Source organism: Chionomys nivalis, chromosome 20, assembly GCF_950005125.1.
Source record: "Chionomys nivalis chromosome 20, mChiNiv1.1, whole genome shotgun sequence".
Lineage (NCBI taxonomy): Eukaryota > Metazoa > Chordata > Mammalia > Rodentia > Cricetidae > Chionomys > Chionomys nivalis.
The window spans coordinates 16,431,783-16,458,758 of NC_080105.1; the positions used below are offsets into that span (position 1 = coordinate 16,431,783).

Here is a 26,976-nt window from a genome sequence, read left to right on the forward strand (position 1 = left end):
TTCCATTAAACACTGCTATAAGAATACTTCCTCATTACGAATCCCTACTTAAAAAGTACCCTTCTGAGTATGGCTCTTTTCTTAATACATTTATATATTTTGGACACATGGTGGATAAATATTCCAATGTTCATTACCTTTCACATTTATCCTTCTTGTTGTAAACTAGAATTTTTATTTTCATGATTTCAATGTTTTATGAGCTCTCCCATAGATGTTTGTGGTTTCACATGCAGAGGACCATGGGGCATGAACACAAGATAGTGCTCCTAATTCTACCATAGCTTCAACTATGTAATCAAAAATAGATATTAGTTCAGAGGCTTCATTCTGGAAATGTCCCCATCTTCTATAACATATTTTTGCCATATGGCAAATGAAAGCCTGAGGGAGTGACGGCCTCAGGAAAGAAAATGACCCACGCAAAAGCCTCAGTGTCCACACAGCAGTACTCAGAATTAGATGTAATTAGCATCGAAAGTACAGGATAGATAAAACCACCTACCCAGTGAGCATTTGTAGGGGGGTATGACTAAGCTGTCACTGCAGTTTATTTTTAATGTGCTTGCGATGATGTAAAGTCGGCTTCAAGAACCTTGGCTGGCTAGGATTTTCTGAATGATGTGTAGGAGACTCAATGGTCCATTCAGGATTGACTGAATAGCTCTTAGTAAAGCCTACATAAGTTACAAATTATTATTAAAGTAAAATTGTATAAACGAGCCTTTTCCAGTATTTTTGACTGCTTGGTAAAAATCAATTCAAAGATTTATAAAGAGAGTAATGGCCATAGAGCACTGAAAGTCAAGTAATTGTATAAGTACATAATTCCTTCACTGTCTAGAATTTCTTTCCCATATAGTTGCTTACTTAAAAGGAGATTATCTAGAGTTTAGGAGATGACTAAGGAGATAAAAGTGCATGTAAGTAGGAAACCAAGTTCAAATCCTCCTAACTCAGTGATTCTTAATCTTCCTAATGCTACAACACTTTAATACAGTTCATCATGTTGTGATGACCCAAAACATAAAATGGCATCATTGCTACTTCATAACTCTAATTCTGTTACTGTTATGAATCATAAATTAAGTATCTGACATGTGAATCCTGTGAAAGGGTTGTTTAACCCCCAAAAGGGTCAAAACCCAGAGGTTGAGAACTAATGCCCTACTAATTAAAAAGGGAAGATAAGGTTATTTCCATGTCTGTAAGCTCAGTGCTGTAAGGGACTGTGACTCACTATCTACCAGTCTAACTTCAGGTTCAATGACAGATTCTGTAGGAATCATAGGTAGATTAGGACATTCATCATTGTTATGTGATTTCAGATCATACACATGGGCTTACATAACCCCACCACATGTGCATACATTGTGTACACATGAGAACAAACACCACAGAATGAAAGAAAAGACAAAATGAGTCAGGAGCCTATTTTATCAATTAACAAGATATTTCATTAGGTTCTCAAGAGAAATGTTGAAATGATTTTTACTAGATATGGTGTTTTACTAGAAAAATGAGATGGATATATAAATCTGAAAGTTTCTTTTCAAAGGTTTGCATTTAACAAATTGTGCTGTGAATTATTTAAGATGAAAATTAAGGTTCTAATCTTAGTCCCCAGATTTAAAGAACTGAGTCTCTTTGAGTTAAAGGATGTTGTTAACATTAACTAGTAAGTACTACTGCAGAGATTGAAAGAGTTGATAAGTCAAAATTTTAATTTATATATTTGCTAACTAAAGGCTACTATCACATATCAAAATATATAAATTTTTAGAGTGACATAATAAGGATTATGATTTTTGTTTTTTTCAAATATTTACTTAGGAGACATTCATATTTTTGGATTTCAAATTCTACTTTTCCCCTTATTATTCCAGACAAGGCTAGAAACAGTAGTTGCCGAATATTAAACAGGTGTTTAAAATTGCATCAAGACCATAGATAGTCTTCAGTGCCTTCTTTGTTATCAAGGCTAAAATTATGATTAAATCTGAAATTCTTTATCAAAGTCTTTTTTTGATAAAGAATCTCCACATGTCAATGTTTGCAACATTCCTGTTTCTGCAGCCATCAGTTCACATGAGACGGCTCTGTTACTTAGACATTTTACTGTGATGACTTGCATTGGGAAGGTGGACAGGAGAAGTTTCCAGGTAGAACTATGTAAATTTAAGAAGTGGCCAGTCTACTCTGGGGAAATGAAGACTTACCTCTACCAGATAAAGGGTTGACCTATCACCAATAAGCAACAGGAGATTGGGGTGAATATGTTTTAGTAGATTTTTTCCACATTTTCAATTAATTAATTCATTCATTCATTTGTGTGCATATGTGCCATGGCATATATATGTGGGTCAGAGGACAATATGCTCTAAGACTTGCTTCTTTCTCTCTTTTTATCATGTAGCTCCTGGGGCTTGAACTCAGGTCTTCAGATTTAGTGGTAATCACCCATACTTGCAGAACTATCTCCCTGGCCCTTTAAAGAAATCAATTAATTTTTTAGACAATGTCACTGTTATTGTTTCTCTCACTCCAAATGCTCTTATTTCCCCCACCATCCAACTAAATACTACTTCGTTTCTAAAGGTCCCTTTCTAACACTTATGTCTTTGTGTTTTGCTTTGGACCCACTGATTAGCTAGAATTGTCTAGGTTACCACATGTGTGGAAGTAACTAATGGAGCCCTGTGTGCTCACCAGGGCCACATACCTGAAGATAATGAATGCCCTGGAATCTATCAGTAACAAATAATCTGCAAGGAGCAGGACCTCCGGATTCCCTCCCCTAGCCTTGCATAAGTCTAGCGCAGACAAGCCACCAGGTCTGTGTAAGATCCTGACTGCAAAGGCAGGTTCATGCTCATAAGATTGTATTTGCAGATTTCTCCTTATATCCTGGCTGAGCGTTCAACTGGCACTTATTTCCAGCACCTGAAGCAGCCATGGGCCTTGGTATTCACAGTCCTCAATTGAAAGCGATGCCTCTCTGATTAGTACTTAGAATAGCACTTGTCTACTAGTATGAACAAAAATATTTAGAAGGCAGTTCGGCAGCATGTGTAATTTACTTTTCTTAAACTACAGTGTGCTTCCCTGTTGGTGCTTGTGTTTCCCACAGCCGTATTTAATTTCACTGATTCATAGTAGCAGACATGAATTCCATCCTGAGAAGCGGACCTACCCCAATAGCGGGTATGCCACTGTTGTAAATAGAGTCTGCTCATTTGTTTACCAGCCACTTCCACCTGAATAATCACAGCATTGTTCGGCCAATGGCTCAGACATAGTCCTACTGAGTTCTTACATCTTAAATTAACCCATTTCTGCTAATTTGTGTATCACCATGAGGCTGTGGCCTATCGGTTAAGTTCTGGCTGCCGCTTTCACCTTTGGCAGCTGCAGGGCGTCTGTCTGTCTTCACCTTCTCTCTCTTTTATCTCTTCCACCCTGGCTATCTTCTTCCCTGCTATAGGTTGAAGCAGCTTCCTTATTAACCAATGGTAATAAAACATATTCATAGCATACTGAGGGGAATCCTACTGATGCCACAGGGGAACAACTTACCTGGTGGGTTGCTAATGTAGTTTATAGGGACCTCTTCAGTGTTAGCAGTTTTAGTAAATATCAGAATACTCTAGTATTCAAAGGGCATCATATCTGGTAAGATAATTTTTTGAAAATTAAGCACCATACATTTTAAAGATGCAAAAGTTATCCTCTATGGAATATTTAAAATAAAGTCATGAAACATTGAAAATGCTGCAGAGAAACATTTAATAGATCTTTCTAATTTTTACTTCTTTTGGTCTGAATTTAAATCTCTTCAATAATGCTCCTGAATTTTAAAAGTGTGTTTGTAAGAAGAGAAGAAATAAGAATCAGTGTGTGGAATCAGTCCCTGGGGTGTCAGGGCTTGTGAACATTTCAGACTTTACTTCACTGAGCATAAGTTGTGTTGGAGCTGTGCAATGTGTGATATTAACCAAAGAAAAACTCTCCAGCCTTTGACTTGTACCCAAAGGAAATCTTTTTACATGAAAATAATAACCACAAGAACTAGAAACAAACAGTTTTCACAACTTATCACTGTAATAAAAACTAAGTAGAATTCGAACATGAAGGGAAAAGACAGAAAATCCTTCTCTTTGTAGGAGGGGAGTATGAGTTAGTAAAGAAAACAAAACTAGTACATAGAAAACAGTAAACTTACATATAGTGGTTTTACTTCCAGGAACATAGACTGAGATTTACTACAAGAACTAGTGCTAGCGTTTAAGCAATAAATGGCTTAATTTAAAAAGAAATGAGGGTTGACCCTACATTGCCTACAAATGTCAACAGTTACAATAATAGGGTAAGAAAAAAACCTGATGTTTGCTTTGTCCTTACCAGACGTATGATGTGGGAAAAATAAATAATCCTCTCATGTTAGTGGTTGATTATGAGCTTTGTGTTTGAACAGTGTAAAAACCGTAGCTTTCCAAAGCTTGTGAGCTGCAATGATCTGTTTTCTTAAGGCTTGTGAGAGAAAATATTAGGCCATACACACACAAAAAGTCTCAATATTTATTTTTACATTTGTTTGATCAAAGCACTTTCAGACAGTGTATTTTTTCTGTTTTGAGACAGAGCATTCCAAATGAATATTTGTGGTATGGGTAATATTTTAGAAATGTCCCGAGCATCCCCTTCCACAGGCTTTGTGGGTTATAAATGCAGATTGACAGGCGGTTTCAATGGATCTTTTGTTACGGGAAAATTTTTGTTTTCTGGACTAAAAAAGGAAGATGTTTATTCGAAAATGTAGCATTTGATCATATCCATAATGTGAAATGACGTGGAAACAGAGAACACTGATTTGAGAAAGAAAGAAAGACAGCTCTTTGCCCATGTTCTTACCTTGCTACTGATAACTGGCATGAGAAGTGACTTTAGAGTCAAATATCTGAAGGATTAATCTTTCTTGACAGTATAGATTTTCCCATCCATCCATCCATCCATCCATCCATCCATCCATCCATCCATCCATCCATCCGTTTATACGGATATACACATACATGCAAATACCCTTGTTTACCTTTCAGATACAATATCCTCTTTTATGTTGAAATTATGTTAAATTGCCTGATTTAATAAGTAATTGAAGGGGACTATTTAACTAGAGAAAGAAATGCATGTTGCACCAAGTGATTTCAAACGTAAGAATGGCTATCTTCATTTCTGGTAACTTAAGTGAGTCACGTGTTACCTGGAGATTTTTCCTGGCCTTAATTTAAGCGTATTTCTGGGAATTGATACAAAATATTTTATTTGGTTTACTTATCAAGCAAAATTTGTAGATAATTATTTGGGACAAAGACTAGAGGATCAGGAGTTCAAGGTCATTCATGGATAAATGGGAGGCAAGACTGTCCTGGCTTTAGAAAACGATGTTACAAGTAAACAGGAAAAAAAAAAAAGAGATAATTATTTTTCCTATTGGAATTTTATAATACATTCCATGTATGTTGTTTGGGGAAAACTTGCTCTGGACCTACAAAAATGCTTACAGGAAGTTATTTTCACGTCTAACCTTGTCTCTGAAACACTTATTGGATCGTTTACCACATCTTACTTTTCCTTGGCAGTTTGCAGAGTGGTTGCCTCTCATGGGACAACAGTTGACTTAGGAAACTTTACTGTTGCCCTTGTTTGAGGAAATTTCCATTAGACTTTCACTGTGAGTCGAAGCAGTCTTGTTGGCCCTTTATGATGTCATCCTTCTTTCTTCAATCCAGTATCAATCACAGTTAGACATCTCAGCAGAGCTGGAGAATGAGCAGGGAACAAGCAGGTGCTCTTGGCTATCCTTGCATCTGGGAGCTTTCTCTCTATGTTCCAGCATCTCAAAGTACCAGCTTTTAGAACACTCATCTATTCCATGAGCCTGTAAGTGGGGTAGTTTGACGAACAGGGACACATAGTCCATAACTACATTTCATGATATATATTATATAAGTCAAAAGGAAAGGCAAATGCCTTGAAATTATATTAAAAATATACTTCAACTATATACTTTATGTTGAAGAAATTTGAAATATTTTGGAAGGAACAGTTAAATAGGTAGTATTATTTGTGTAAGATGTATTTGTCAAATATGTATCATCTCTAGGCCACTTCTTAAAATAAGTTCTATCCAATCTCTGTTATATTTCTATTTCCAGTTATTTTAGGTATATATGTATATATATATATGTATATATATTCTGTATATGTGATGTGAATATGCTTGTGTGTATGTATATACATGTATAGGAACGGTTTGTGCATATGCATATGGGAACATATTGCGTATATTGCATGTATGCAGATGTGTGTGTGTGTGCGCTATCATTTGTCTTAGGGGTCCTATTGCTATGAAGCGGCACTATGACCATGGCAATTCTTAGAAAGGAAAACACTGAACTGGGATGCTGACAATTCAGATGCTTCGTCTGTTACCATCATGGCAGGACATGATGATGTGTAGGCAGGCATGGTGCTGGAGCTGAGAATTCTGCATCTTGATCTGCAGGCAACAGGAAGTAAACTGAGACACTGGGAATATCCCGAGTATAGAAGACTTCAAAGTCTGCTCCCAGAGGGCCACATTTTCTCCAACAAAGCCATTCATACTCCAAGAAGGCCACACCTCCTAAGAGTTCTCCTCCCCATAAGCTTACGAGGACAATTGCATTCAGACTACCACGTGATTCTGAGGAGCTATCTATTTTGTTTTATTGAGACAAGGTCTCTCTGGTCTGGGACATAGGAAGCAGGGCTAGGCTAACTTGGTAGCTGTCACCTAGAACCTTCCTGTCTCTTCCTGCGTCTGACCCTCCAGCACTGTCTTTACAAGTGTGTGCCATCATGCCTGGTGTTTGACCTTGCTGCCTGACTCAGACTCCTTTTTTTCATATCATTGCAGCAAGCTCTTTACGAACCGAAATATCTCTTCAGCTTTCAGTATTCAGTTTTAATGTACTGGAAATCTCTTTATATTTCTGCGGCAACAACGACTCAGGGCTCTGTCATGGTTCAGCAGGTTGACTATAGATAAAGATAATGCATGCACAGTTATAAGGGCCAAAGAATTTGAAAGTATTAGTTTCACAGAATGATAAATGGTGACTGATGAGCTCGCTCAGCAGGGGTAGGGGTGGGTGTGGGGCTTACCGCCAGGTCTGTGGTTTTGGTCAGAACACAATACAAGGGGAAAACCCAATTCTTCTTTTGTTTTTATGTTTAAAACTTAATGTTTTTTTTTTTAATTTCATATAGTATGTTTTGATCATACTCATTCCTCCCCCAGCTCCTTCCAGATCCACCATTCCACTTTCCTACCCATCTAACTTCGTGTCTTCCTTTTATTTGTTTTTAACCCAATAAGTCCGATTTGTGCTGGTATACTCTTGGATTTGTAGCCCTCCGCTAGACTACAGCTTTACAGAAAACTGTCCCTTCTCACTCTGTAGCTATCAATTGTCAGAGGCCTTTTAGCTAGGGTAGGACTTCATCTTGAAAACCCAATTCTTGACAGTAGTCCTCCGACTTCCGTACACACTCCATGGCACATGCATGCTCTTCCCAATACAAATGATAAATACGTGGGAAACGGATAAATGTTTTGAATATAGATATATTAAACCTGGTTTACATGTTATGTAGTGCATGCAGGTACCAGTTTGCAGTGCTCGGTTCTTAGGTATTGGCTAAAAATAAACGTACTTTTACAAAATAAGGGTAAAAGTGAGAAACAGACACTTCCTGATGTGATTAATATTTTTTAATCTAGACTGAGAAATTAGATGGTTGTAAGCATCCTTATGGAGTTTTGTGTGCCTACCCATTGTTGATGGAAGCACCTGAAGCAGGACCTAGAGGGCGAGGAGACACCCGATTGGGACATTTGGGAAGACGGGTTTCCTGGGAGAGGGCTTTTCTCCATAGATAAGGCCCAACAGACTGCCCTTGTCTACCACACTGTGTTCTCAAGTATCATAGCAACCAGACGTAAGGTAATGGTGTTAAACTAATAATTACATTGGTTATTCTAGGAGTATTTGGTGGAAGAGCATTTTTCTTCAGTGAATCGAAAGGCTTTGACCTTGGCGAAGTCACTCATCCTTGTTATTTGTGTGATCTCTTTACCAATGTGCTTTGAACTTTATTCCAGAACAATATGCAGGTTCACTGTTTATAAACCCTTACTATGATTTTTAAAGATATTAGGGACCACAGACTCTAGTCCTCCTTAAAACTACCCACTGGGCCTACATCAGTACTAAAAGTTAAAGAAAATGATGTAGACAAATATGCATTTCTTCTTGTTTAATCGTTTTAAGTATATTTATTTGTTCTCTGTTGCATTCCTTCTCCCAATTCTGTCTCTTTCTTTGTATGTCTCTGTGTGTGTGTGCTCTGTTTGTGTGTGAACTCCCCCGCCCTGTGTCTCTTTTTGTGTATGTAACTCTGTGTGTTTTCTCTTTTTGTACCTGAATGAACACTCTCTCTGTTTGGAAATGTCCCTCCTCCCATGTGTGTGCTTTTTTTACACATGAGATTTCCACAGCATGCATGTAGAGGTCAGAGTTCAGTCTGAAGGAGTAGATTGATTTTCTCCTCCCACCGAGTGCCTGGGGATGAAACTCAGGGCATCAGGTCTGGCGGCATGCACCTTTGCAGGCTATCTCAGTGGTCCCCTATTTAATTATTTGTAATTAAGCCTTTTGTTTTTAGGTCTATCATTGATTCGGTGTGGCTCAAGATCCTTTACAGGGAGTGTGTGGAGCATCGTGCTTTGGATTGTTCAGTCTCACCATGCATTATTCTATGAAGTATCCTTATTCAGTATGCCAGATCAGAATCACTACAACCGTCCTGGGCTCCTGCCACTTCCAATTTTGTAGGATATTGAAGACAAATGACCTTTAGGGGAAAAACAAAACCTGTGGTTTTGTATGTAGTTTCAAAATTGCCCATTCAACATTTAGTTCTGGCCCACGAGTTAGCTCCAGTTCCCTTCTGGCCACAGGAATCCCAGCATAATTCTAGAGAGATAGGAAATACTTTAATCCTATCGGAGCATTTATTTCATAGTGCCATCCCATAGACCCGCTTCCCATATTCCTTCCAGCTGTAATCTCGTCAGTGCCTCATCACCGCATTAAATAGGCCAAATTAATAATACTCGATACTTTTCTTCTTCATTTTTGACTTTTTAAAATCAAAACCACAAGACAAAAATAGAGAAAAAGAAGTGAAAAAAATTCCAACAAGTATCTAGAATCTCCTGTATCTTTTGTGTACCAGACGTTCTCTTGGACTACCAACCAGCTCTCAAATCATGACAAGGAGATTTATTATTACTTATGAATGCTAGGCCTTGTTCTAGCTTTTATTTTCACCTGATTCTCTTTATCTATGTTTTGCTTCATGCTTTTTACCTGTTTTTCATTCTATATATCTTACTTTCACTACTCCTCCTATCTGACTGGTGGCTGCCTAGTTTGGGCCCTAAGCGTGTCCCTCTCTTTCTCCCCAATCTCTTCTCCTTCTTTTCTTTCTGGAGCCTAGATTTCCCTTCCTACTTATTCTGTCTCTGCCTGCCAGCCCTTCCTATCCCTTTACTACTCTTGGCTCTTCAGCTTTTTATTAGACAAATCAGGCGCCTTAGCAAGCAAGGTGAAATAAGTGTAACATATTTTTACATAAACAAATACAGCAGAAACAAATGTAACACACATTCCCACAGTTAAAGTAGTATTCTGCAGCATAAATAAATGTAGCATATCTTTACCTTGTTAAAATAATATTCCACAATGTCTTTGCTCCTATGTATCAAATCTATAGGAGATTGTAATGAAGAAGCTAAACACTCAGTACAAGTTGTCATGCTCTAGCCTGATGGACCAAGACTTGCACAGAATATTTTGGTATACAGAAAAAAAAAACCCACTTACTGAGATTTAACTAGAGATGCCACAAGAAAACCCAAAATGTGTGCCATTTAGAGAAACTGGGCATTTTAAATATTGTAATGTAGTGTGCCTGTGTGTGTGTGTTTGTGTGTGTGTGTGTGTTATTAACATGGATTTGAAGATGTATGGGGTCTAACATGCATTATGAAAGCACATAAGTGAGTTGGCTTCATCGCTCGCTACTTCCAAGAAAATACTTAGTCTTCTCCTGGACTAGTTTATGGAGCATTTAGAGCTGCCTGCCAAGCTTTATCTGAAGTTCTGAGTTAAAACAGAAGATGATAAATAAAATGGGTTTATGTTCTCCAGACCTGTTTTGTCTTTAACTAAGTATCATCTGGTCTCATGCTTTCTTCTTTCTTTGTCTCTAGTAGTAATTTTTTGCTTCATTTACATGTTTTTCCATGGATTGTTTTCTGTGTTTGGTGTAAAATACCAGGGCATTTGTGCCTACCTCATAAGAAATGTCATACAAGAAAATAAAAACCCCAAACACGCTCAGACTTTAATTTACCGAACCTCTATTTATTATGTAAAATGTGGAACTGACAAACCAATATTTCAGCTGTGCAATGCTTCAGACTTCTAGTCAGTCAGTCTGAAGGTTTATTCTAACAGAAATAAAAAATGAATAACAGGAAAGATGATGACAATGATATCTATTCCCGGTAACTGGGAGTTTATTAAGTGTAGAAATCTGAGGTTCATCTCCAGACCCAATGAATTCTGAAGTTTTTAAAAGCAAGTTCTCTGATTCTCATTCACAGTTAGAGAAACCCCTAGACATCTAGACTCTAGCTGTGTGTAGGACTGTGGCATTAAGGTAGAGATGGACTGGCTTTGATTACTGATGATCACAGGTATTCCCTCAGTCATACACATAATGAAAATCTCTTAAAGAATAGTAAATTTGAACTTACAAAAAAAACCTTGAATGTGAATGTATTTTTAATGAAAACCAATGATTCTTTTATGATGATCGATAAAGTAATAAATGAAAGTAGATTGTCTCTTTCAGGGGATGAGTGTTTTAGGGGTGTGAGAGCCTTTGTGTTTTCTGTAGCATATGTATGAGTGGAATTCAATTTGCAAGTCTGGGTTTAATTTTGGGCATGCTTTCAGTGTTGTAAACTGTCCTCTTTTTGTGACTTTTTTTCTATGGTCATATGTGACAGTAAGCCTTTTTCTACGTTGATTAGATTGCCATTCAGTTAACAGAGCTCATCATTGGTGGCATGGAGAGAGAAGGCAGTTGAGAAGAGAGGATTAAGTTAAAAAACAATTTTCTGTATTTGGAACTGCTAACCTACCTTGAACTGAAATCTGTTTTCTTTCTGTTTCGATTTGTACCAATCTCACTTTCTCACCTTTGAGTTTTATGTGAAGATCGCAAACTTACCAGTTAATGAAATAATTTAGCCATTGATGAAAGCCCCAAACAATTCATAACCTTTACAACTGGAGTTTAAATTTGTTAAGTTCACTACCTTTTATTAACTAGCTCTTTATAGTGCTAAAATTCAAAAAGATAAAGATTATAGTACAATAAGAGACAAAAATTTTAAAAGGATAGTTTTTAATCACTTCATAAATCTTCATGTTTTGTCCTTTTTTGTTTTAGAGAAGAAAATCTGAAGTGAACTTTATTTATTTATCTTATGTATATGTGTGCCCTACCTGCATGCACAACCTATGCCCAAAGAGGGTATCAGATTCCACTATAGACGGCTGTGCGCCACCATGTGGTTGCTGAGAATTGAACTCAGGACCTCTTACAGAACAGCCAGTGCTCTTAAGCTCCTTGCCATTTCTCTAGCTCATAAAGTTCATTTTAAACAAAAAGAATATCTGTAAACCAGTATTAAAATGAAAAGAAAGATAAAAGAAAAAATAAGAATAATGTTGGAAATTCTCAGCATTTTTCAAAGTTTACTGCCTCACGATAAATGCATTTGCTCAGTTACAGACCCTGGAGTTAATGGATTATGACGTCTTTCGCTACAAAGTAATTGAAGGCTTAGTTTCAATTTGAACAAAACATCTATTTCATTATTATGTTAATATTTATAATCTTAGAAAAAAATTTGCATGCTAGTTATAAATAAGACCCACTCACAATGGTTTATAGATCTTTGCTTTTTTTTTTTTGCATCATAAAGCTTTGGGGAGGATCTGTGTATTCTGGGTTATGGAATTATTTTAGGTTCCTGAAGTGACAAGTCACGACTTCAATAAGTCATTAAACATGAACAGCATAACATGAAGTTGTTTCCTAATCAAATATTGACTTAAAACTTTGTTTTTTAAATTGTGCACCCGTTTCTAAATACCCAGAGGCAGCTTGGTCTTTAAAGACATGCCTTAAAATCAACGGAGTGCGCTGAATGGCTACCTCAGCACAGTGTGTCCAGTTTGGATTGAATCTCGCTGAACTGAGTAGTCTTCGTACATCATTTCCTTGTTACTTGCCTCCACTTGTTGGTGAAGGCTCACACAGAGGAACAGGCATTCACGGAAAATGTGAGATCCATATTAAATTTGAATAATTTGAGGATTAGCTCATGGTACCAGCTTCCCCCTGTAGGTCATCTCACTCAAACAAACTTTGGTTTCTGTCAAAATACCAACATTGGGGCAGGGTGTATTTTAGTCTAATTTACTCAGGTAAGATTATCTTGAAAATGTGCTTTTAAAAAAGTTCATGTTAAATTTTGTGTTTATGTCGGGGGCGGGGCACAAGAGTGCATAGTTGTTCCTGAGGCACCTGAAGTAGTTCCTGGAAACAAAGGTAGGACCTCTGTGAGAGCAATGTGTGCTCTTAACCTCTGAGCCAGCTCCCACAAGTTAACTTGCTATGCATTGATTTTATGCTGACATTTTTTTTTTTAACATTTTAATCCCACTTCTTTGTTCTAGCTGTGTTTTGGGGTGACATTGCCTTAGACGATGAAGACTTGAATATCTTTCAAATAGACAGGACAATTGACCTGACACAGAGTCCTTTTGGAAAACTTGGACATAGCACAGGTATGGCTGACTATTTGAACACATTTATAATTTTATTGGAAAATACATTTGAAATTCTGTGAATATTCTTGAAAACTCACATCAAATTTGACTTTGTCCATGGAAGTAAGCATAGTTTAAAGTTTAGTTTCTTATCATAGCTTTTATTTATAATTTTATTTAACAACCATTTTGTAATTATGCTCCATGGCTGTTTCTGCAACAATAACTTTGATGAAAGCCCCCTGGAGGTGATTCTAATTTTAGGAGTTTTGAATACATTTGCATTATGCTTCTATGGAAACCCAGAGGTTTGAAATAGTTTCTAAGGTTTAAATATTCTTTATAATTTTTTAGTGCAATTTTTATTCTGTGTTCTATTTTAGAGGCTTCAAGACTAAAAGGATTAAGTTCTTCTTTGTTAGTTATACCTGGTAAATGTTATTTATTTACTTATTTATTTGCTTATTTATTTTTGGGATAGAGTCTCATGCAGCTCAGACTAGCTTCAACCTTGCTATGAGTTCATACTGACCTTAAACATCTGATCTTCTTACCTTCACCTTTCGAGTGCTGTTATAATCATATGTTACCATACCAGGCATTAAAACACTGATTTGATGCATCCCTTTTATCTTCTTTAATTCCTTCTTTTTCTAATTTGACCTTCTCTTACATGTCCCAGTGATTCTCAACCTATGAGTCATAACTTCTTTGGGAATCAAATGACCCTTTCATAGGGGTTGCATATCAGATATCCTGCATATCAGATCTTTACATTATGATTCATAACAGTAACAAAATTACAGTTAGGAAGTAGCAATGAAAATAATTTTTGGTTGGGGGTCACTGTAACATGATGAATTGTATTAAAGGGTCATAGCATTAGGAAGGTTGATAACCACTGTCTTATCCTATGTGATATTAAGTATGTATAAAATTTTTCTCTGTTATCCAGAAGATAAATCTGTCTTAGAGTTAAGACATTTTACTGTGCATCAGCATTTCCTTGTCTAATCCATTTGATTTAGTAACCTTTTTGTTTCAGCAAATTCCAAGCATATGGAAAAGCTGTATGATAATGCAGAGGATGGCAATGGGATGGTCCTAAATGCGGCAGATACTAGCAGTTGGTTGTGTGTGTGCAGACATGCATATGCACATGTGCGAATACATTTGGAAATTAATTACAGAAAATATGTAGAAAATGCAACAACACATTTTCATATTATACATTTTAGCAAGCAGTTTCTAAAACAAGGGTATGGACCTATCCAGTTAAAATACCATTATCATGACTAAAAAACATCTTTGCATGAGAAATACAAATGGTAAAAACTAAGGAATTCACTAAAAATGATATGCTTCCGTCATTGTTGTATATAGTGACAGTCTTTTCTGACACCTGGACCACTGTATGTATATATGCAAATATGAATATAGATAACATATATTTAATATAGATTAATACATAAGCTAGGACTTATGTATAGGCTATTGCAAACTACCTGTGATTGGCATGTGTCCATCCTCTGGGCTGTGGATTCCAAATACTGAAAATCTAAAGGCCACATGATTTTCTCTGTGAACTTAGGTTTTCAAGCCATCAAATTCTTTAACCTCTTACACACACACGCAAAGGCACAGGTCCCCTCATGACAGTTTCACATCTACTTAGCCATATTTGGCCCTCCTTCCAAGCCCTCTCTGCTAGACTCATTGTGGGATTTGTCCAGCACCTTCCTCCCCAGTATCCTTTTCTACCCATATTTTATTGTGGTAGTTGATTCTGAACGACAAAACTCTGACACTACTTGGCAAAACCCTGTGTTTGTTAAACTGGGTTTTGAGTTTCTGTTAAAGTGATTCTTTGATATAAGTACTATGTAGGTCATTTCTTAGGCTTAACTTCCCACACATTTTGGGAACCATTGCTTTTTTATGATTAAAAACCTTAAAACTATCATTTAATGTTGATAATTTATTTAAATGTAGGCTCATAGATAGAATAGTTGGAGGAAAAATATCTCTTGAAATATATAATGTAGAACACAATATAGTTTTGATAGTATAAACAATGTACACCGATGCTGGCAAGCACACAGATCAGAAAGCTCAGTTGGAAATTGCACTCTACAAATGAACTTCAAAGAAGTTAAATGTCCTATATTTTATGATTTTACTCAATTTTTCCTTTCCTGGGAATTTGTTTAAATAGAGCTGTTATTTTTCTCTTCTTCTAATTTAAAAACATATGAGTTATGTTTACAAATAAATCAACACTCGGTTTTTATATTTCCACTGTGTTCTAGAACAAGTGAGAAAAAGATCTACCACTTTTAAAATTTAGTGAGCTACCAGTGTCACACGTTATTTCATTTATCTAAATGTCATTCAGTGTTGCTAAAATATTCTTCCAAACACAATCACTTTTCCTAGGTTTAGAACATCACCTCTCAATTCTACGATTCACATCCATAGAATTATCTTGATAGTAGCCAAGGCATTCCTTTATTTTCATAAGGAGTTCTTTAAAGATCTAGTTACATGCATTTTGGTTCCATTTAATCTAACTGAAGTTTCCATATAATGGTCATTTAAAACATGTAGAGCCCACACTTTAAAACGATTTTAAGTAGCTTCTTAGGAATGAGTACATTTGAGTGTGACCTCATCTTTCTGAAATGTCTGATGGAAAAATTTCAAACATTTTTCTCAAGATGCACAGAAAAATGTGACCATGTAATGTAAATAATTAAACAAATTACTAGTCTGTGCTTCTACTGTTTGCCTTATAAGGACATTTGGCTTCTCCTTTAGGAAGTTAGATTTCCTTAATCTTCTCCTCTTTTCCTTATTATTTTCTGGAACATACTTAGAGGGTATTTTATTATTTTTAAAATCTTGCAAATCTCATAATGTAATGTAACACATTTTGCAGTTGAACATCCACTGGGGTACTTACCTTGTGACTTTTTCCTGATTATATAAATTAGGGAGAATTACATTCAAGATATAGCTGAATGAACTGTAATATTTGACCTGATATTTCAAAGTTTAGGAACAAAACTTGCTGTGCGAGGTTGCTCTTCTAGTGTTTTGATTCCCACTTCCTGGCAAGACATTTGAACAGACTCAGTTTACACAAGGGAAATAGCTGGGAAGCAATCGATATGGCTTTGTGACTTCCTGACATTCTGCATAGCATAGCTATGTGGCAACAGGTGGTGTCAAGGTCACAGAGAAGAAAAATGTTTCAGATTATCAATAGATAACTCAATTGTCCTGATGCCCAAATAAAGGCATTTCGGTTGTTTGCTGAGTTTCTCCCACCTCCTTATTTTTAGCTACTATTAATGTGTTCTTGTAGAAACTTTAATCTCTACAGAGATTCATGAATAATAATTTCTAAGACATTAATTCCACATAAAAACCTAACCAAGGAGAAACTAGCAGTATTAACATTGTTTATTTGCAAGGACTGACAGTAATAGACTTAATATTTTTCTTTTATTCTTCAGGTGGATTTGGAGACCATGGCATTCCAAAGAAACGAGGGGCTCTCTATCAGCTAATAGACAGGATAAGAAGACTTGGCTCTGGTATATCAATGTTTAAAGCTGCAGATTCTTTACTTGATGTGCAGTAAAAACAATACCCATAGAAATTCAGTTTATTAAGATCAGTGTGTCACTATTCTGTAATGGAGGTAAAGGATATACTGAGAGAGAGAGAGAGAGAGAGAGAGAGAGAGAGAGAGAGAGAGTCCCTTTTGTGTTTCGTTAATTGATGCATCATGTCCAGTTTTAGAGCTTAAGTTGAAGAAAATGGAAATATTCTTTTGAGTCAACTTAAGCTTTTTCTGGTATAAGATGAGTTAAGTATTAATTGTATGTTTTTGTTTCCAGTTCATTAACTATTGTTCCAAAATATTTTATAGACCATGGAACTGCCTCAATTTTATCAAACAATAAAGATATCATAGCAGTATTTGCTTCTAAATGAAAGTAATTTTTCTTAACTTGTCAGAGGGATATTTCTATTAAGAAAAGGGGTGAACCAGGCATGATGGTTCATGCCTGTAATTCATACCACTTTGAAGGTGGGTAAGGAATATTGCCATATGCTAGAGGTGGCCCTAGTTATACTGTGCATTTTAGGGATACTTGATACCCTGCCTCAAAGCAAACAAACAAACACAAACAATAAACATACACACAAACAAGGCCTCAAAGAAAAACAAACCACAATCAAGCAAAAAGTAAAATAAGAGCACTGGATGCTCCTGCATAGGACCTCAGTTCAATTCCCAGCATCAGTTTTGCAGCTCACAACTCTAACTCCAGTCCCAGGTACCTGAAATCCTCTCCTGGCCTCTGCAAGTATCAGACAGAAATTTAGTGCACAGACATACATGCAGGCAAAACACCTATGTACGTGAAGATGAATAATAAATTTAAAACAACAACCAAAACACCAAATAAAACATAATAATAATATATTTATGTATGCATGTATTCATTTCATAAAAACTTTATTCTGGTTTCATAATTAGTTCATATCTAATTTATTTCCATTCATAGATTCTGAAACCTTTTTAGTAAGCCCATTATTTGGGTTTAATGTCCTAATACTCCTTCAGTTGATAGGATCAATGATCAATGAGCTCACTTTCCAGAAGTGATCTTCCTTTGCAAAGACAATATGTTTGCTCAAGGACATTGAAGAGAGAGACATACTCAAGACTTTGTCATGGGGTTCTACGTTCAGTGGTTGTCACCATAGTGCATTTAGTGAGGGGCAGCTCAATAACACTGATGGATGAATGAAAAGAATAGCCATGAACATCTGTGAAAAACAAACACAACAAGAAAAATTCCAAGAAAGGCAAAGAAAATAAGACTCTTGACTTGGAGTTTTCTCTGAATAGGCAGCATTTTGTTAAACCTATACTACGTTGTAGCTGCCTCTGGCTCGTGCTGATAGCCGGAGAAGAATGCAGATGACAGGAATGGAGACAACTGATTGTCTCAGTGGCCAATGCCTTATTTTTCTTAATCATATATGTGACGCAACATTTCTTGCTTTAGGCTGTTTTACTGGAATATCAACCTTGGTTTCAATGATTAAGTACTTGACCAGAATAATTTAAAGAAATAATCTTGAAGGTCGAGCACTTTTACTGAACAGTATCTATTTTATTAGCTGTGGTGAGTAGGTCATGGACTGATAAGATAGGCTATTTGAGACAGTTTTTCCATAACCGTATATTCGTTCCAGACTTCTGTATCCTATTGTCTAAATTATAAAAAATACTCATGACTCATTTATAAACATTGAGTCTTAAAGTACTTAAATATTTCTATGTATTTCTTAAACAGGTAAAATGACTGCCATTTTCCTTTAATGCTGTTTGAGTGTATTTATGCAGATAAATATAGAGATATTTGAACTCTTATTCCTTAAGGGTAGTAGGATTCTGTCGGACAGATGTTTTAAATGTCACTGCAGGCTTGGAGCAGAATAAGACCACTAAAGGAAAAGCACCTTTAAAATTCTCTGAACAAAATGAGAAAAACCGAGTTCCCAGAGCTGCTACATCACGGACAGAAAGAATATGGCCTGGAGGCGTCATTCCTTATGTCATAGGAGGCAACTTTACTGGTAAGATATTCCCAGTGAGTATATGTGTGTGGTTTTTTAAAAAAGGAAATCTATTATACAGGCATGTGTTTTTTATAGAATATTATTATAGAAAATACACTATCCAGTGAAATGTGAAGAAAAGGCTCAATTAACCTGGATCTTTAACTTACAACATCTCTGAATTTGAAGTAAAAGATCTTGTCTTTCATGTAGGGTCTAAAGTATTGTGCTGAACTTTATACAATGTTTCAGATTTACTCTGCAAGGCAGCTTGTCTGAGACCTGTCTCCCCCCGACCAAAGTCTTTTAGACACATATTTGTAGAGCAAGTGGGCTTAACCCTCTGATTAGAAAGTGATTGTGGAGTCTGAGCAATGACTTATTGTGGTGCTGTGAACCCGACATGGTTGATGACAGTGCTGGCTGGCATCCTGAACTGCCAGCCAGGATGGTGGAGCCAGCACAAAACACACCTCCCTGAAAGCCCACACTGTTTTATTAAAGTCATGAATTTTTCCAGGCAGCCAGCGAGCCATGTTCAAGCAGGCCATGAGACACTGGGAAAAGCACACATGTGTGACTTTCACTGAGAGAAGTGATGAAGAGAGTTACATTGTGTTCACCTATAGGCCTTGTGGGTAAGTAGAGAACGGATTTCAGTTTTGAAGACTAAAAGGGGAGGGCTTATAGGTAGGATTCCTTTCTTCCTGCTTGCAGAGTACTTTGGCCAAGAGACATTCTGAGTTTTGCATAATAAAGCTTGCATTCAGACAAACATATTTCCATGATCACTGGGCTTTGTGCCCCTTTGCAGGTCATTTGTCTTGCTACAGCAGTTTTTCAAGAACTCTGCTCTCTGTGTTCAGCAACCTCAAAATCTGGGAAATCTAAGTACTTAGTTTCTAGTACAGTTGCTCATCATGTCATTTGGTCTCTGCTGTCTTATGTTGGTATTCGAGCTCTTCCCTGTAGCATCTCAGACCTTTAGGCAAATCTACCTGCTCTCTTGTCTTCATTTACCAAGTTGCTGCCACGAGCAATTGACTTCCAAGCACACTGGTGAGAGCAAAATTTTATACTTTCTGAGATTCGTTGGTGTTTTCTTCTACAAGAGTGTTTTTGAAATGTACTTACAAGATAACAAATAATTTCTTAAAAATAATTTTAGAAAAAGAAAAAAATAAAAAGAGAACATGACATTTAAAGAGAAAGATGTAGGGATTTGGAGTTGGGGAGGGAGTGGAAAGTGAATATGAACAATTTCTATGCATATATGGAATTGTCATAGTAAACAAAGCATTACATTAAATGAGATAATCATTTTAGGAAGTTGGCAAGATGTTCCAGAGAGTAAATATGTGTGCAAACAAACCTGATTGCCTAAGTGGCCTCTAAAAGCCACATGGTATAAGCAGACAATCTACTCCTACAAGCAGATCTCTTATCTGTGCATGTGCACCAAGTCACAAGTCTTTGCTATAGGCCGAGTTTTCTTTTGCAGACAACCACTCTTGAATAATCATCCAGATGCTTAGTATTAATTACAAGTGCTTGGCCAATAGTTCAAACTTGTTACTAGCTAACTCTTACATTTATATTAACTCATATTTCATATCTATTCTTTGACATGTGGTTTATTACCTTTACTCAGTACGGCATGTCCATCTTCCTTCTCTCTGCATCTGCTAGCAACTCTCCTGAATCTGCCTTTCTTTGTCCAGGCATTGCCAGTATGCCTCTCCCACCTAATCTTATCCTGTCCAGCTGTTGACCAGTCAGCTTCTTTATACAAGCCACATTGACACATTCACAGAGTGTTAAGGAATATTTCACATTTATGCCTTTTTTGTTTAATTAAAAAGGAAGGTTTTAATTTTTATACAGTAAAACCATACACAACAAAAACAGTTATCAAATAAGAATTACAGCTACAATATCTAATCAAAATTAGAGAAAACATATTACCTATCTTATCTTTGTGAGTCTAAAGTTTTATACATATTTACCTTTTATTATAACTAAGGAAAACTTTAGTTATGACTATCTTCAGCTTTGTCAAAGACCTAAGGACAAGGACATCTAGCAGCTTGAATTGTCACCCTAGGTTCTTCTGTGATTTTGGGACATCCAACTTTGGACTAGAGGCCTGGTGTATCTGGCAGACATTTCTGATAAGCAGAGAAATTTGAAGGACTGTCCTACCTGTTTTGGCAGAGTTTGGAAGTGGCTTTCTTTGGTTCAGTTTACTGTTAGTAATTGAAGCAAAGGCAATTTCTTTGTCCAAATAGTTAGCTGTTGACATAAAGAGAGCAAACTCTTATGGCAACACACATGGTTGGGTTTCTTCATTTATGATGGTTTTAATGGTCAGTAGAGAGATATGGTGGCAGCCAGGCCATCATGAATGTGTATATCATTGTAGAGTATTGATTTTTCTTTTTTCTGATTTTTAATTTGGAAACTTCTGTCCAACAAAAGAACAGTGATTATAGCCATTGATACTTAAATCACTTCAGTGCATCTAGATTTCTTTTTATTTTTTATGTATTTTTTATAATTGAAAATATAATTTTTTCATACAATATATTCTGATTAGGGTTTCTCCTTTCGCATATTCCTCGCAGATCCTCTCTATCTCTCCTCCCATTGGGATTCACACTCCTCTTTGGTTTTTTTCTCATTAGATAGTCACCTAAGAAGTAATAATAAATACCTGTTAAAGGGTAGGCTCTCCAACAAAATGGTGATTTTAATTTTTTAAAAATTTATCTTTAATTAATTACCCAAAACTCTTCTTGACACAAGAATTGATATAACTACTGCAACAACGACCTAAGTACCTGTGTTGCTATATAGACATCAAAGCGGTTGTCTATTTCTTTTGGAGAAAAATACTTCTCACTCTACCATGCCCCATCTCTATTGAAGGTAAACACGTGAGTGTTGGAATGGCCCACCATGTTATTTTCACTCTTCCCATATTTTTCTAGATAGTTTAACTTTAAAAAGTAATGAATTTCAATTTTGGCCTGACCTAAATGACATTAAGAAAAGTTAAACATCATTGTCTACAGATATTGTTGGATAGTGCCATAAAGCATTGTCCATAGTTCATAGTTCAATAATTGACTAATCTTGCCTTCAAATTTCTTGAATTTGGCATCCTAATTTTTAGTTATATTTGAAACACCTTCTAGTTCTTTGATCTGTTTAATATTTTGAATATCCAGATCCCTGTGCTTCTGTCTGATTATCTAATTTTAACATTTATAGCCCAGTTTATGTATTTCTAAATATGTATGCTTGGATCAACACATCTTTCCTCTTTCCTTCTCCAAAATTTTATAAAACACAGCTCTGTTTGTTTGTAATACATTTATACTCATACCGATTTTACTTTCTCCTCAGTGTTTCTCATTTTACTTTCATCCTACTAGACCGGTATTCCCCACTCACCATTTCTATTTTACTCATACTTTTGTTTTTGTAAATGCATTTATGATGTAGATGCTCTGTTTAGAATGTAAGAGAATTAATTTCTCACCACAAGACATTTCATTCCGATGACGAAGCAGACAGTGATGGTATGGAGCAGTCAAAAGGGTATAATGGAGAAGTGCTCCTGGCCATGGGATCTATCCTGAGAAGTGGTTAATATAGGCAGTGAGACACCGTTGGAGAAAACACATTTTCCTTTGCCAGTGGGTATCAATTGCAGACAGCTTTGTGGTTAGGGATGGGATTCTATCCACTTCAGTGCTCACAAAATGAACTTAGGGCTATTTCTCTAGACTTTTCGTCTCTGATTATTTGGAAAAATTTTTTGAACTATTGGTCTTTTGCTTGTTATTTTGATTTTCATTTCGGTAGTATGTATGTGTTTCTCTGTTGTTTTAATTTTCTTTCATCTGTTTTAGAGAAAGAGAAAGACCACAGAGTTGAGAGGTAGGGATGTGGGGAAGGGGAGATCTGAGAAGAATTGAAGGAAAGGAAAACACGATTAAAATACATGGTATAAACATTAGTTTCAGTGAAAAAAAAAAGAAGAATAAAAAAGAATAGTTGAGGATGGGTGCTTCTAGAGATTTCACAGGACAAGCCTGGGCAAATGAGTCCAAACTAGTGTACTCTTCCAGTTTTCTTAGATTCTGGTCCTAAAAACGGCTGTTAACACATGCATGGGAATGTCACATTGGTCCCCACAGATGTATAGAGTTACTATTTGTCAATGGAATAATCAGGGGATAGTAAGGTCTCGTAGTTGTAAACCACTTGTCTTGCATGCTCCAGGCCCTGGGTTTGACTCCTAACACTTGAAAACTAGCAAATAAGCAAGCAAAATGTAATAAATAAAATAGCAAATGACTTTTAAATAAAATCAATCAAAACAACTTGCCTTATTCTTTCCTTGGTAGAATTCTTCCCTAGACTTTGTTCTTATCCATATTTGAGATGCCCACAGTGGAATTTTATTTTCATCAGATGTCCACAGTGGGATTTAATGTCCATCAGGTGCCCACAGTGGACTTTTGTTCCACCTACAGCGGTTGCAGTTACCTTACCTCAGCTTGCTCAAGTATCTATCTTTGCCAAGGACTAGGGCATATAATTTACCTTGGTGTCCTCATGGCACACATACATTGTTTTACATATAGGTGTTCATGAGAATATAGATGATTTCAAAATTATTTCAGTCTCATAAATTTCTTAAACAATAAAACTCCGTGAGAGTTTATATTTTATATCAAAATAATTTAATGATTTGCAACTCACCCAGAGACGATTAAAACTCATCTGCATTCCTAAAAAACAGACTTTTTACATTTAAATTTTGGGGGATTTTTTGAAATTATAATTTAATTACATATCTCCCTTCAATTTCCTCCCTCCAAACCATTTCATATGCCCTTCCCCACTTGCCTTCAAGTTTCTAGCTTCTTTTTTCATTAACTGCTAATGCATGCATATATGTATATTGCATGTATAGTCCTATTATAATCTGCTGAGTCCATATATTCCTCATGTGAAAATCAGACTTTTAAGAGTTATATAAAAATATATTCTTGTCAATGTTATAGTTGTAACGATGCATTTTGGTGATTTGGGGAGTGTCATTTCGCATTTTCTTATTTGCCTTATATTATTTTTTCAGTAATAGTAATGATACTTGGTAATAGAATTAACTCATTGACTTCTGATCATTTTAATTATTTTGTGACTCCTAAAACTTCACACAGGGCTAAAGACACATATATCCCATCATTTTTGTTGTGATAACATTGTATGTAAGTCTTAAAAACTAATCTTGAATTTAAAGGAGGTTGGAAACGTTGCTGCATAAATATTTTAGTGTCTGCTAGACTATACCAAGTCAAACATTCATCACTCCTTCTGGACTTCAGTGTTGGTTCTTAAATGTATTAAATACTGGGGCATTAAAATTATAGCATGTAAGCGCACAGAGTATGACTATGGAATGCAGCATACTTTTATCATGATAAAATTTGAATTTTGCCATGGTAAAAATTGATGGTTACATCAATCAGTTCCATTTCTTTTTTCTTTTAAACGCATTTATATGTATGGGTGTTTTGACTGTATGTATGTCTGCACCATGTGTGTTCCTGGGACCGGCAGAAGTCAAAAGAGGGCATTGTATCCCATGGAGCTGGAGGTACAGTCATCTGTGAGCACCATGTGGATGATGGGAATAGTATCTGTGTCCTTTAAAATAGCAGCCGGTGTCCAGAATCATTGAGTCATCTCTTCAGCCCCTATCAGTTCTATTTTTAATGTTAACATAATAAAGAGACACATTTTACCTTAATTATCTCGCCAATAAGGTGATTTGTAACTTTTATAATTTCTAACACTCAGAACTGAAAAATATCTCTGCACTTACAGGGAATAATATTGAATAGGGAAATTTCATTACCTTCAAAACATTTTTTTTCTGTCTTATTTTGTTAAGGAAAGCTTTGTTTCATGCCAGATTAGTGGTGGGAAGAAAATAGTGAAATGCAATAAAGCAATAAATAAATACTAATAGATATTAGTCAGATTATTTTGTTCTTTCGTCTTTGTATGTTTCATGGTTTACGGGTGAAGCTATTCACAAATTTACCAGACTGTTTTTTTTTTATAAAAATGTGTGTATATGTTATTTTTGATCCACTTTTAGTAGGATATATAAATGAATCTCTCTTCCACATTTGAAAAAAATTAAGCTGATAAATTAATATTTTCAACAAATAGCTGTTATAATAGTGGTAATCACTATAAGAAAGTTACCAATAAAATATATTTTAATGTTAATGATTTGATTTGTTTTGTGAGAGATTTTTGTCACTAAATTTGTTATTTTAGTCTATTGTATTCTATTTCTACTACTTCCCTTGTTCCAGCAGCTTCTTCAGGAATATTTGTCTACCAAATACTCTTTAACGACTTTAACAAAACCAACTACCAAGCTAATTTCTTTAGATGTTTTCTAGGTTTTGTTTCAATGTTTAAATTTTGCCTGTTTACATTAAGATAATGGTGAGATTATCCTATACTTATTTTGTGCCTCCACCATTTTGTGTCACTTTCATACTGTTTTTTTTTTTGGGTGGGGGGTTATAACATCAAACAGAAGTTGTTTTCTTTCTGTGAAAGAATTTCAGTTAGAAGATTGTACCAGCCAAGATTCTTGTATACAAACAACTGAGCCAAATTAATTTAACAAAAAAAAACACAATTTATAAAGAGGTTTTAAATAAATTCTGAATTATACTAAGCAAAAACTGGAGAGCCAGGTAGAAGAGAGAGCCTCAGAAAGACTCACTTTAACCCTTGCTGCACCTACTGTCATCACTGGAGTCCCACCTCACCTTTCTGCCTACGGGAACTCATTTTCAAGACATATTTGTGTGGTTGCGCCATATTTGAGATTCTGTGAGCTATAGTTGGTAGGGAGTCCTGTCTCCTCAAATGCAGATATCCTAGAAATGACAGAAAAGAGGAAACAAAATCACTGAAAAAAATAACACAAGAAATTCTTAGAGAAAAGGTAAGCAGAGAAGACTGAAGGTCAAGTCCGTGTAAAGAGTTGAAGAAGGTAGAGAAGAGAGTCACTTGGATGTTTTGGAGATCTGAACTTATGGGATAGACAGAAAAAGACAATGAGACATGAGCCCTCTCCATGTTCAAGGCAGAGCACAGGGGTATGGACGGAGTCAAGTGATAGCAGGGGCAGTGGCGAGAGATGAGTGAGATGAGATAAGAGATGTTGTAAGACTTATGGGTGTGAAGATCTTTTATAAGATATCAAAACAAATAATCCTTCTTCCCCAGTTGCTTAGAGCAACAAATGCTGTTTACTCACGCAGGACCATCTAAGTCCTATATGCAGTCCCATGGAGAAGCCTCGCTCTGGACTTAGCTCTTCTTTGGCAGACCAAACAGCAACCACGTGGCCAGCCACATGTTGACTCTTAAATGTTTTCTCTAGCAATGACAGCTTGGGCTTCTGTGATGTTGTCCAGGGCAAGCCATGTAATGAAACCCAGTATTAGTGGATTAGGGACTTGTAATCACCAACCAGAAAATGGGAATGTGTATTTTTGAGCATTGACACAATTTACCACAGAGTTGCTGAATATTGGCATAATCCAACTTGACATTTAAAAACTATGGTGATGTTAAGAAAACACTGGGATAGTGAGGCAAGAAAGAATAGGAGAAAAATTAGTGGACAATCCAACACGCCACATGAGAAATGATAGCTTAGGAAAGGGCACTAGCTTCTTAGCTGGTGTAATCCTTGTGGATTCCTAGGAGTTTCCCTAGTGCCTGGTTTCTCGCTAACCCCATAATGGTTAGCGAGAAACTCCCTCTTTCAAGGTATCTCTTTCCTTTTTCTCCCTCTCTCTCCTTCACCCAATTTGTCCACCCTGTTCCCTCATGTTCTCCTCCTTGCTCCATTTCTCTCCTCCTCACTCCCCTACCACTCTCTCCCTCCCTCCTCTCTCCATGCTACCAGTTTACTAAGGAGATCTTGTCTACTTCTCCTTCCCAGCAGGGAATCCATGTATGATGTATATCTCTCTTAAGGTTCTCCTTGTTTCCTTCTTTGTGGGGGTTGTGGAGTATAGCCTGATTATCCTTTGCTTTATGTCTAATATTCTATTATGAGTAAGTACATATCATGTTTGTCTTTTTGTGTCTGGGTTACCTCACTCAGGATATTTTTTTTTAGTTCCATCTATTTGCCTACAAATTTCAAGATGTCATTGTTTTTTACCACTGTGTAGTACTCCATTATATAAATGTA

General features: G+C 36.2%; 1 protein-coding gene across 1 annotated transcript in view; it reads left to right on the forward strand.

The window, feature by feature from the left end:
* The window catches only part of Tll1 (tolloid like 1), a 185,575-nt gene that overhangs the window by 69,923 nt on the left and 88,676 nt on the right, over window positions 1–26,976 (forward strand). The window contains exons 2-5 of the mRNA XM_057752469.1: window positions 12,927–13,037; window positions 16,538–16,618; window positions 18,528–18,680; window positions 19,183–19,300. Of these exons, the coding sequence (XP_057608452.1) occupies window positions 12,927–13,037; window positions 16,538–16,618; window positions 18,528–18,680; window positions 19,183–19,300 (463 nt within the window). The remainder of the gene's footprint in view (window positions 1–12,926; window positions 13,038–16,537; window positions 16,619–18,527; window positions 18,681–19,182; window positions 19,301–26,976) is intronic.